Here is a 12,584-nt window from a genome sequence, read left to right on the forward strand (position 1 = left end):
AGGTAGGAATATATAATCCTATCTGAGGTTGATTACAGACGTCCATAGGCGGCAGTAGCCACTTACCATCATGTGGACTGCATGCTCGTCCGTTACTTCCATATTGTGAAGTGTAAAAAAGTGAGCACTAAATGGCCGAATAGACAGGTCGTATCCCTGTATCATCAGGATTAAGGAATTTGATATTGAATATCACAAGCACAAATAACTTTTATTAAGTTGAAAATAATTGTATATTAACAGGGGTGAGTAGGTTAAATTTGTGGTCAGTACATGGATGGGTGACTGCTACGTAATGTTATTTGTCTCCTCAAACGTTTTCGTTATTTTGAATTTACGTTCAGCTGCTGGTTCCAGATGCTAATATATAAGTCTGGTGAAAACCTCAAAAATTATTGTTTTAAAAATTAAAAGTTTTAATGTTATTGGATATCCACAACCACTGTTTTTCTTATACCTAAAGGATTTACTTTACCTATTCGACTTTCGTTATTATATCGGACCTTCGAATATTTATAACCTGTAAAAATCTAGACTGGTTTTTGACCTTCACGTCAAATTCAATTCTGAGAATTCTGGAATACCAAATTCTGGGAAGAAATGATAAATGATAAAGGAAAAGCGTAAATTTTAAGAATATACATAGTTTTTCTAATTAATTTGGTAGTTAAGTTCCCGCCATTCATTAATTTAAACATCTCGCGTATTAACAATGTTTTTGGTCTAATATTTCAAATCATTCAGAAGCGGACGTTTTGTTCTTCTAGAATTTATATTTTTATGTTTGACTTAGTTACAGTTATCTTTAGGACCATTATAATAGATTTTCAACTTGCTCAGCGCGGAGTTTCGCTTAATGCAAATGTAAAAGTGACAATTTGGGAGTATGACTTTTTCAAGTAAAATCCTAGTGATTACTTAACAAAGAGATATAGAAAATCATATGTAACGTTAAACCGAAGTAGTAAACAATGAAAAAGAAAAAAATACTAATTAATAAATTATCTATTTTTATTGAAAATATAAATCCTAAAAACGGCGGGAACTTAGTTGCCAACCTATTAGTTATACTAAGCCGTATGTTACGGTCATAACATCGAAGAATTAGTTGATTAACCAACAAATTCTTCAATGTTATGACTTATTACTTCTCAGAATTTGATCCTTATAAGAGACACTATCAGATAGTGAAATAATATAAAGGAATAATATAATAGGAAGAAAATATTTTAAGAAACTAATGATGCAGTTTTAGTTTTTATCAAAATCGGCCTCGTAACTCCTTTCAACATTTTTCGCTATTCCTTATAGTTTCGGATTTGGCCCTGAAGGCCTATTTGAAAAATTCATCCTGTATAGGTGTATCTGGAGATTGCTAGCAAGATCGGCTATTGGGACTACGTAACATACGCCAACGGTTGGTCAATGCTATCGTACTGAACTTTCGGGCTTGGCTCTTCGCGAAAGGTCATGCAACATACCGGTTGACCCGGATACTCACCGGATGTGGCCGTTTCGGTGAGTATCTAAACAGGATAGAGGGAGATGACGGCCCAGTGCCATCATTGCGGGCACTACGAGGATTCCGCATAGCACACGCTGCAGTACTGCCCACTGTGGGAGTCTCAGCGGCGGATCCCCGTGTTAAAAGTGGGACCGGACCTGTCTCCAGCGCCATTGTTGGATCGCTCCAAGATATAGCATGATGAAGAGGCCGAGCGAGCTAGGGAGCGTTCAGCTCGGAGGAGGATTCGCCGCGGGTGTACATAACGCCCATCTGTCCCTGTAGTTCCGGGACCAGAATAGGGTTACGGTATCCTCTGCCTGACTTAAGAGGCGACTAAAAGGGGCTTTCGGGTTGCGGGTGGGAAAAGTGAGAGCTCGAACCGCCCGGGTAACGACAGGTATGTGTGGTCGCATACCATCGTGCAGATGGTAGATGCACCAGATAGACTGGTGAGCGTCATACTCACTTCGGCGGAGCCCGACGGGGCAATGCGCTAAGAGGACGGTTGTGTTCCTTTGGAAATCCCGAAGTCCTCTACGCAGCGCCGAGGACAACTACCGGGAGGGGTTTTAGTGCGGTAAGAATCCCACATAACCCCGTGTCCTTCCCACGGCATAGGGTACCTTTTGAAGGTTTCTCATCTTGTGAACAAAAAAAGGTGTATCTTGAGGGAAGTATAACAGGTACCTTTTTATGTAATATAGGAGTAGCAGACGAACATGCAGTCCAGACAGTAGCCACTTACCATCAGAAGGACTGATAAAGCCTTGTACTAAATTAAAAATATTGTTTAGAAGTAACGGACGAGGAAGATGTTGATGTAAAAGAAGAGTGATAACGAAACAGACAAATTAATCAATAATGAGATGAAAGGTTTTGTGAGCTGAGTTGAGGCGTTGAAAAAACCAGAAAAGTTTAATTATAACGTTTAAGTGAAAATTCTTTAAAATTACGATCTCAGTTTTTTAAGATCCCGTTATAATGTACGATTTTTTTCTTAAGTCATTTCAATTATATTTAAAACGTTAAAGAATTACATTTTCATTACCTGCAATAAAAAATAAAGTAAGATTTTAAAGTGTTTTAGTTTTAGACCAGATCCCTAAATACGTCTTAAGACAATCTGTACCAACCAACATTTGTATCGATTCTTAATTTGTTGTATTTAAATATATTCGATAAATTAACTTACGCAGTTTTACGCAGGCGATCCCACTGGCTAAATTGTTGGGGGTGTCTCCAATGAAAGGCTTGAATCAAGCTTTTTTTTTAAGTTTTTTTTATTTAATTCCAAGACCTCTACAAACATCGTCCTTGACATCTGCCGTTTCCCGCCATAATACCCTTTTGTTTTTTTTTAAATCACGAGTACAGCGTTACAGCCAATTAAATATGTGGCCAGCATTATTTTTCGAGTGAAAGGTTTTAAACTAATTTTAATTTAATTTATTTTTATAATGTCGAACTAACGCAGTAAGGTAATAATAAATGTGACCTTACAATAAATACTAAGAAAAAATATAAAATGGTGCCGGCCATCGTGGTGGCGGTCATTAAAGTGAGAGAAGAGCCTGAAACATTGCATACAAAAATGCATATTTATGAAAAAATATTTTTTTGTTTGACAATATTGATATATTTTTTCAACAAAATGTTAAGACTATTAATACCTACAAACATCTCATACTTTGTAATGATATCAAAAGAATACAAGTTTGAAATATTACATACAAAAATACATGCATATGAACTTTTGTATGACAACACTGATATAATTTTTCACCATAATATTCAAACTGTTAAAATCGACAAACACCTCATTAATTGGAATGACGTCAGAAGGAGACAGCAGCTTGAAATATTACATACAAAAATGCATGTGTATTTTTTTTTATTTTTTGTATGGCAACACTGAAATATTTTTCCACAAATTTGTACAGTATATATGTACCATTAAACGCCTCATACAGAAAAAAAACATCAAATGGTGCCGGTCATTAAAGGGAAACAACAGCCTCAAAGTTTACATCCAAAAATACAAATGTATGAAAATTATTATTTTTTGTATGGCAACACTAAAATATTTTTTCAAGAAAATGTGAAGTCTATTAGTGCCTACAATTGCGTCATACATTATAAGGCAGTCAAAAATATACAACAGCTTGAAATATTACATACAAAAATGCATATGTATGAACATTATTACTTTTTGTATGGCAACACTAAAATATTTTTTCAAGAAAATGTGAAGTCTATTAGTACCTACAATCGCGTCATACATTATAAGGCAGTCAAAAATATACAACAGCTTGAAATATTACATACAAAAATGCATATGTATGAAAATTGTTATTTTTTGTATGGGAACACTGAAATGTTCTTTTACCCAAATATTAAAACTGTTAGTATCTACAAACGCCTCATACATTGGAATGACACCAGAAGGAAACAACCGCTTCAAATATTACATACAAAAGTACATATGTATGAAGATTATTATTTTTTGTATGGCAACACTTAAATATCTTGTTACCTAAATGTGAAGTCTATTAGTACCTACAATCGCGTCATACATTATAAGGTTGCCAAAAGTACACAAAAGCTTGAAATATTACATACAAAAATGCATATGTATGAAAATTATTATTTTTTGTATGAGAACACTGAAATATTTTTTACCCAAATGTCTTAACTGTTAATATCAACAAACGCTTCATACATTGGAATGACCTCAGAAGGAAACAACAGCTTGAAATATGGCTTACAAAAATGCACTTGTATGAAAATTATTGTGTTTGATATGGCAACACTGAAATATTTTCTCACCAATTTATACAGTCTATAAGTACCATTAAACCCCTCATACAGAAAACTGACATTTAGTGATGATGGGCATGGTGGTGGTGGTCTTTAAAGGGAGACAACAGCACGAAACACCACATACAAAAATACATATGTATAAACATTATTATTTTTTGTATGGCAACACTAAGATATTTTTTAATCAAAATGTGCACAATATTAGTATCTACAAACGCCTCATATATTAAAATGACATCAAAAGGAAACAACCGCTTGAAATATGACATACAAAAATGCATTTGTATGAAAATTATTATTTTTTATATGGCAACACTGAAATATTTTTCCACCAATTTACACAGTCTATAAGTACCATTAAACGCCTCATACAGAAAACTGACGTTTAGTGATGTTGGGCATGGTGGTGGTGGTCTTTAAAGGGAGACAACAGCCCGAAACACCACATACAAAAATACAAATGTATGAAAATTATTATTTTTTGTATGGCAACACTAAAATATTTTTTAATCAAAATGTGCACAATATTAGTACGTACAAACGCCTCATACATTCTAATGTTACCAATACAAGATAACAGCTTGAAATATTACATACAAAAATACATATGTATGAAAATTAATATTTTTTGTATGGCAACACTAAAATATTTTTTTACCAAAATGTGCAGTCTATTAGTACATACAAACGCGTAATACATTATAACGTTGTCAAAAATTTACAACAGCTTGAAATGTGACATACAAAAATGCACATGTATGAAAATTATTATTTTTTGTATGGCAACACTGAAATATTTTTTTACACATTGGTACAGTCTATAAGTGCCATTAAGCGCCTCATACAAAAAAATGACGTCAAATGGTGGCAACAGCTTGAAATCTTCGATAATCCTGTAGAAAATGCATTTGTATGAAAACATTTTTTTTGTATATGGCAACATTGGATTTTCGATTTTTTACATAGGGTCCATTTCAGATAAAAAATATCGCCCATACATTACTTATATGCTCTGTCTACGATTTCCGCCCACGTACTCAAAAAGTGAAAATCGTGAAAAAAAAATCTGTATCCCAGTGTTGCCAGTTGATTAAGATGAAAATGGTCAAATGTCATTACGGCACCCATAAAAAATAGTTCTGTGAAAAAATTTAATTAAAAATATTTCTCCTTCTACTTTTCACATTTTTGAATGAAAAGTTTCAAAAAATGTATGAAGCATGAAAAAAAAATCTTTACCTGGCAACACTTCGAGCCGAGCTCCATGACCGCCCAATACAAAGCGACTCGCTCAAATGTTGCCAACCTCAAAATATTTCACTTCGAAAAATTCATTTTTTCGTACATTTTACAAAATGGCTGATACAAGGTCCGCCATCTGGTTAAAAAAATATGACACTGCCATATGACAAAATTGAGGATACACTCCGGCCAATAAAATAAAAATGTCGAAAAAATATTAATAAAACCATCGCGCTACGGCCCCACAAACACACCTCGAAAAATGAAAGATTTCAAACTCAAATATCTCGGCGGCCATCTTGTTTTTCCAATTTTTTCTAATTTTATCGTAACAGTCGTCCCACAATTAGCCGAAAATGATACCAATCTCAGGTAGGCGCGCAGAATAAAAAAAAAGTTGAAAATCGCAGGAGGGCCGCCATCCTGAATTTTGTATGTTTCCCATTTTTCCCATAACCAACATAATATACCGAAAAAATATCTCATACATTATTACTATCCCCCACCAATAGTTTAGGCTGGGCTACTCGAAATGTCAAAAAAGTGAAAAAAAAATTCTAGCTCCCAGTGTTGCCAGTTAATTTGGATGAAAATAGTCAAATGTCATTACGACCCCCCCGACAAATACCCATGTAAAATATTTTCATTAAAAAAGTTTCTCCTTCTACTTTTTACATTTTTGAATGGAAAGTTCCAAAAAAAGTATGAACGAAGAAAAAAAATCCTAAACCTGGCAACACTTCAAGTCACGCTCCACAACCGCTCCATACAAGGCGATTCGCTGAAATGTTGCCAACCTCAAAATATTTCAATTCAAAAAATGCGTTTTTTCATACATTTTACAAATTGCCTGACCAACGATCCGCCATCTGGTTAAAAAAATAAATAAATCCGATTTGGTAAAATTGAGCATATATCCGAGAAAAAAAACGAAAAAAATAAAAAAAATCTTAAAAAAAACACATCAGTGCCACCCCGCAAACACACCTCGAAAAATGAAAAATTTCAAACTCAAGTATCTCGGCGGCCATCTTGTTTTTTCAACTTTTTCTAATTTCATCGTATCAGTCGCCCTCAAGTTAGCCGGAAACGATACCGATCTTGGATAGGTGCAAAATAAAAAAAAAAGTTGCCCAATCCAGCTCGGCCGCCATCTTGAATTTTGAAAGTTTCAGATTTTTCCCATAGACACGGAGGCAAATAAAAAATTCCACTCATACATCAAACCCACCCCCCACCACTCCTTCAGGTCGAGGAAGTCGATTTTTCGTAAAACTGAAAAAAAAATCCTGCGGCCAGTGTTGCCAGTCGACATCGACGAAAATGGTCAAATGTCATTACGACAGCCAAAAAAAATACTCCAGTGAAAAATTTTCATCAAAAATATTTCTCCTTCTACTTTTCATATTTTTGAATGAAAAGTTTGAAAAATTGTAAGAGTGGGGAGAAAAAAACTCAAACCTGGCAACACCTCGGACCGAGCCCCATGACCGCCCCGAACAAAGCAAATCGCTCAAACGTTGCCAACCTCCGAATATTTTACTTCAAAAAATCTGTTTTTTTCATACATTTTACAAATCGCCTAACAGACGACCCGCCATCTTGTTGAAAAAAAAAAATAAATCCGATTTGGCAAAATTGAGGATATATCCGAGAAAATTAAAAAAAAATGGCAACAAAATATTAAAAATCCCAAGAGATACGACCTCCCAAAAACACCTCTAAAATTGAAAAATTTCAAACTCAAATATCTCGGCGGCCATCTTGGTTTTTCATTTTTTTCCAATTTCATCGTAACACCCACCTGAATATTATTCGAAAAAGAAACAAACATCAGCATAAAGTCAATAAATAAAAAAGTTAAAAATTTTAAATCGGCCGCCATCTTGAATCTATGGCATCTCATATTTTTCCCTTTGCCTCGGGGGGGAGTTGAGAAAACCCGCCATAGACAACAAAGTCGCTCCTAGACGGCAACATGGAGAACGCATGCCATTCCTTACAGGATTATATATATATAATACCGCTGGCAATTACGTCTATCTTATTTATATACACAGGTTCAGAATAGCTAGCTATTATGTTAGCTATATAATGATTTCCAAGTGACTTACAACATACAAAAGAAAACAGTTTTCTTCGTCAAATTTTTAAAAGCCGTTGGTCAATCATGTAGCTGTGGGTAATAAAAGGAAAGAATTTAAATAACCTCATTTAATTCTCACACGACACATTTTATTGGTATACAACTTAAGGACTACTTCCTTACTTACGACTCTTTACAAAATTACAACAGACATATCGACTAAATAGGGCAGTACTGGGAGTGGTTCACACGAATAAAATAATTTACAAAAAAGCAGTCGAACATATACATCACACTCAATTAAATAACTTAATAAATAACACACTTGACCGGGCTTCGATCGCGACCGCGGCAGCAGCCGCCGCCCGGCCGGGGCCGAAGCGCGCACGCTCTTTGGATCCGAGAAGAGTTTATGGAACGTCCACGCGTCACATTCGCACCGCTTTGTATTTGCCGTTAGTTCGTATGCTTCACGTAATCCGTTTCGAAATAGGCGGTGGCGCTGTGAGCACCCTTCCTATCAAGCGCTCGGACACGCACGAAAAGAAACGCGGCCACTAGAGAAGCGACTACCAACACTAGCAACAACATCACCAATCCCGCGACGAACGACGGCACCGACATGCATATCGTTTCTGGATCGGTCGCTGGTGACTGAATTACGACGGTTTCGTTGGAAGCAGCGTTGTTTAGAGCAAAGTTGACATCTCCCGGCGCAACAACCTGTATAATTCGACTCGTATTCACGTCTGTCATTTCTTGCGCATCGCGTTTGTAAATTCGTGTAGGTGTAGATGTTTCACGTCTTCGTCTTATTCCGACTAATCGTTCTGGTAAGTCTTCTACGGATCTGGGCCGTCCACCTAACGTCGCTAAGTTACCGTGACCTTCGTCTTTCCTCTTTACAGTGTTGTAGACGCCTCGGCGACCAGGGGGTGGTGGTGGAGGTAAATTGACTTCATCATCATCTCTGGACGGTGCTGGCGATGTGGGGCTCGGGGCGTGTGATGTCGAAGATACTTGTGTGGGAGGAGGTACTGCATCGTCACGCTTCTCTGAAAATGCTCCTGCAGAATCAGCTGGGTGACGAGGGTCCGGGAACGCGGGCGGGACTCCATATTCAGAGTGTGGACCCGGTGGCGGTGGACCATATTCACCATGAGGAGAGTTAGGTAAACCATATTCTCCTGCGCTTAACGAGTTACCGCCCAATAAAGGAACTCCATAATCAGCGGTAAGACCACCACATTTTGGTTCAGGGCAGTTGTATCTGCAAACTTGAATTACGCACTGGAAATGTACGTTCATCGAATCGGGGAACTTGAACGCCTGGAAATAAGCAAAAGATACTACGGAAGCTGATGGACCGAAATTCTTTATCTTTTGGAATTTGCTCATAATCTTAGGCCTCACAACGCAACCGTACTGATCGACAAGTTGTATCGGTGCTCGTTTCCCGTCATGGGCTACACAGTTTCTAACAAGCATATCGAATTTGTTTTCATCATCTTTAATAGCTAGTACCATCGTCATCGTCTGGCCAATCTTTACTATTCCAGAGACTTCTGATGCCCAAGGACCTTTTCCGACTTGAATTTGCATCCAGCACTGCAGGTTGTCGCCGAGAAAGTTAGCCGTGACCGCATGCAACATGTCTACTTGGAATGGTCTAAAGGTTACTGCTTTTTCGTAAAAGTCGTACCAGGTACATCTAAGTTTTCTTGCTTGATCCCATACTTCTTGCACATACGGATCATATTGGACAATAATCGTATTCTCGACGTATGAACCACTAGGGGTGGGACTTCCGTAAGTGGCAACATTATGATTAGCAGAACTGGACATTCCACAGCTGTTTAAGAATATTTCGAAAGTAGCGCTAAGATGACCAGTGCCGGGCTTCAAATGCATACAGTGAGGGTCACTGTAGAATCCTTTGGAGAATATCATGCCGTAAAACGGTCGATCAAACTCAATGTTGACTCGCATGTGCGTTTTTTCGCACTGTACTTGAAGATGTTTTATTTTAGGGCTATCTGGTGTTGCTAAAGGCCAGGGGTCATCTGTGTGTGCGGCGGGTAGGGGCGGCCCGTAGCCAGCCCCTGCTCGGTGCTCCAGCGGCAGTGATGCAGAATCTACAGGTGGCTCGCATGTTGCTTCCTGGAAACAGAGAAACAACAATTTGTTATTTGCAATACATGTGTCAGATCTGTTTGGATGCTAATTACACTTAAAATTTCAATATCGATACAATTTTCAGACAATTTAAATGAAGTCTAAGTCATTTCTTTTGAAGGGTGTGGTAAGGGAGACAGACTTTTCCGAGGCGTTCCAGCTTAGTCCTCAGGGGTACAGGCGCATCTGTGGCCGACCTCAGGTAGGAATATCTAATCCTATCTGGGGTTGATTACAGATGTGCATTGGCGGCAGTAGCCACTTACCATCAGGTGGACTGTATGCTCGTCTGCTACTTCTATATTATAAAAAAATGGGTAAAATAAGCGACTACTATAACTAATTTTGTTAAAATTATATACATTTTCAGTATAATCACGTACTCTGTCAAAATCGTATTAATTTTTATTCGGAGTTTATTACAGTACTCTGTGGATGGGTTGCGAGGTTACCTACGCGAACCGTTTATTATGCCTTTAATTAATTTAATTAATAAGCGACTGCTGCTTTGCCTGCAATACTATGGTCGTAAATGCATGGTTGGTCGCAGAGCAGCACATTCCTCGGCGCGTCTCACTCTACTTGTCGCCACGCGAGCGCGTGCGGCGCGCCGGCATCCCGAGCGAGTTTCCGACTTTCTACACTGATGGATAGCGCGCGCGACCAATTATAATATTAATCAGCAGAATCATACCGCCTAAGATGTTCCAACGCTGCTTTCACGCCGTTTCGCCGCTTCTGTATTTTTCTCCCCAGCTCAGGTGAGTTACGTAAATGGTTCAATTTATGATTCAACTACGAGTACTGCTAAATAGACTGCTATTGGAGTATGAGTTTTTAATTGACAGAAATATAATTATGAAATAATATCATTATGTTTATGCACCGTTTTTTGGTAATTTTATTTTGATAAGTAAAATAAACTGAGATTCAAAAGATATTTAATAATTACAACATTTACTTTCATCTTGCTACATTATTTTTAATATGAATATTTATAAAAAAAAATATATAAAAAATAACTACATTTGTGAAATTCATAAGTGCACACTCTTAATTATTATAATCTATGGGAGTATAATTCAATCAATTGTATCAAGATATATAAATGTATTTAATCTTGAAACATTGTTACTATGTATATACATTTAAATGCAGTGTTTAAATTCAAGAGAACTGGGCCGTTCAGTTTTGTATAGTTCTATAGGAGAACTAATCTAGCCGTAGCGGCCTAGGTGTGCCATCGATTTCTAGTGCTTTTTGCGCTACTCCTTTAAGTGCTAGTTCGTAAACTGGATTCACTTGTAGCTTTAGATTCGAAGAATATGGAGCGAGAGTAGCTTCTAGGCTGGACCTTGTCATGGTATGTAAGGTGCAGCAAAAGCGGTGGCACTGCCCATTGGACTACGCACGGGCGTTGCGTACTATCGCGTTTTCTAAACCGGTTAGAAATTACCCATTGCTCGAGATTGTCAGTTGCGGAAGACAACATAGGACCCATAAACGGCTCTATGGTCAGAACTTTCTATAAAAAGTACATGTGTAAGCATACTGTAATACTTGGCAATTTAGCAAATACCCGGCTAAGCGCTTGCAATTTTATTGAAAGTTTATGTTTTAATTAAAGCCCTATTATAATCCAACTGCCCTACTCTACAATACATTAGCTTAAGACGGAACGAACGTAAGCATAGAACTGTTGTTACATATTATTTTAACATATTGTGTGGAACATTTCACTTAACATATTGTTAATTTTTTGTTTCATTTAACACCTGTCGGAAATTTTCGGCGACCACCCAAGTCGATTAGCCATGGCATACCAAATTCCATCAGTAATTTAGTTTCCTTTTTACAGACACGTATATTTATAAAGGTAATGCAAAAAATATAAATGAAGCATACAATTATAATTGAACTATAAAGTATACGAACCGATAAATGATTAAGATATATGTACAAAAAAAAATAAAATTTAAAAGATGAATTTTAAAGGGCTCATTATTGTATTTGGTCTAAATTTCTGTATTTAAAATTACAGTTTTGAGAGTTTCCAAAAAAAAATAAGTCAAAATAAGAAAAATTCTATCCAAATCAGTAGCTTTTGATAAAATCGAGGCCATACAAACATACATACGTAATGAATACAGGTGCTCCTTTTTTTTTGCAAAAAAGTTGATATGGGGCACAACGAGATAATGTAATTCGGGTTACACAATAACAATGGATGTTACGAGTGAGCGCCAAACCAAGACACGACAGGTGCGCAAGCGCAGGTGAAAGTGCCGCGTTGCTTTACCGCATCCGTTTCCCCCAAAAACTGACCCTTAGCTTTATGTTAGTGGGCTTTTGTGTACTTTTGCTTTTGTTTGACGTCACCGGCACATATCTGGAAACTTTATTAAGCAAAAAACTCTACTCCATAACATAAATGATATATTTCCCTTACTAATATTTTTATTTTTCATGCAAAAATAGATTGTTATGTGTAAATATAAGTTACATAGAATTAAGAGCTTAAGGCTTAAGAGCAGTCGTGATATTTAAAAACCAATCAACAATCCACAATAATTAGTAAATAGTCCCATATCATAAGAAAAAGTACAGGTAAATGGATCACATGAATTAGTGGTTACTTGTGATATTAAATAGTGGAATTGAATTTCAAAATAAACATATATAATGTAAATCATGATATAGTAAATTATATCAATATGAAAAGAAATCCGAGCACAGCAGTGGGAAGATAATAGA

The 12,584-nt window shown here is 36.8% G+C and overlaps 2 protein-coding genes across 2 annotated transcripts in view; one reads left to right on the forward strand and one right to left on the reverse strand.

Moving 5' to 3' along the window:
- msl-2 (male-specific lethal 2) overlaps positions 1 to 12,584 on the forward strand; it is a 120,546-nt gene that overhangs the window by 20,321 nt on the left and 87,641 nt on the right. The gene's annotated exons all lie outside the window — the stretch shown is intronic.
- dyl (transmembrane protein dusky-like) overlaps positions 7,769 to 12,584 on the reverse strand; it is a 37,217-nt gene continuing 32,401 nt past the window's right edge. The window contains exon 4 of the mRNA XM_073086438.1: positions 7,769 to 9,815. Within this exon, the coding sequence (XP_072942539.1) occupies positions 8,112 to 9,815 (1,704 nt within the window). The 3' untranslated portion in view covers positions 7,769 to 8,111. The remainder of the gene's footprint in view (positions 9,816 to 12,584) is intronic.

Source organism: Epargyreus clarus, unplaced genomic scaffold, assembly GCF_041222505.1.
Source record: "Epargyreus clarus isolate Ecla_fem2 unplaced genomic scaffold, WU_Ecla_fem_2.2 ptg000003l, whole genome shotgun sequence".
Taxonomy (NCBI): Eukaryota; Metazoa; Arthropoda; class Insecta; order Lepidoptera; family Hesperiidae; genus Epargyreus; species Epargyreus clarus.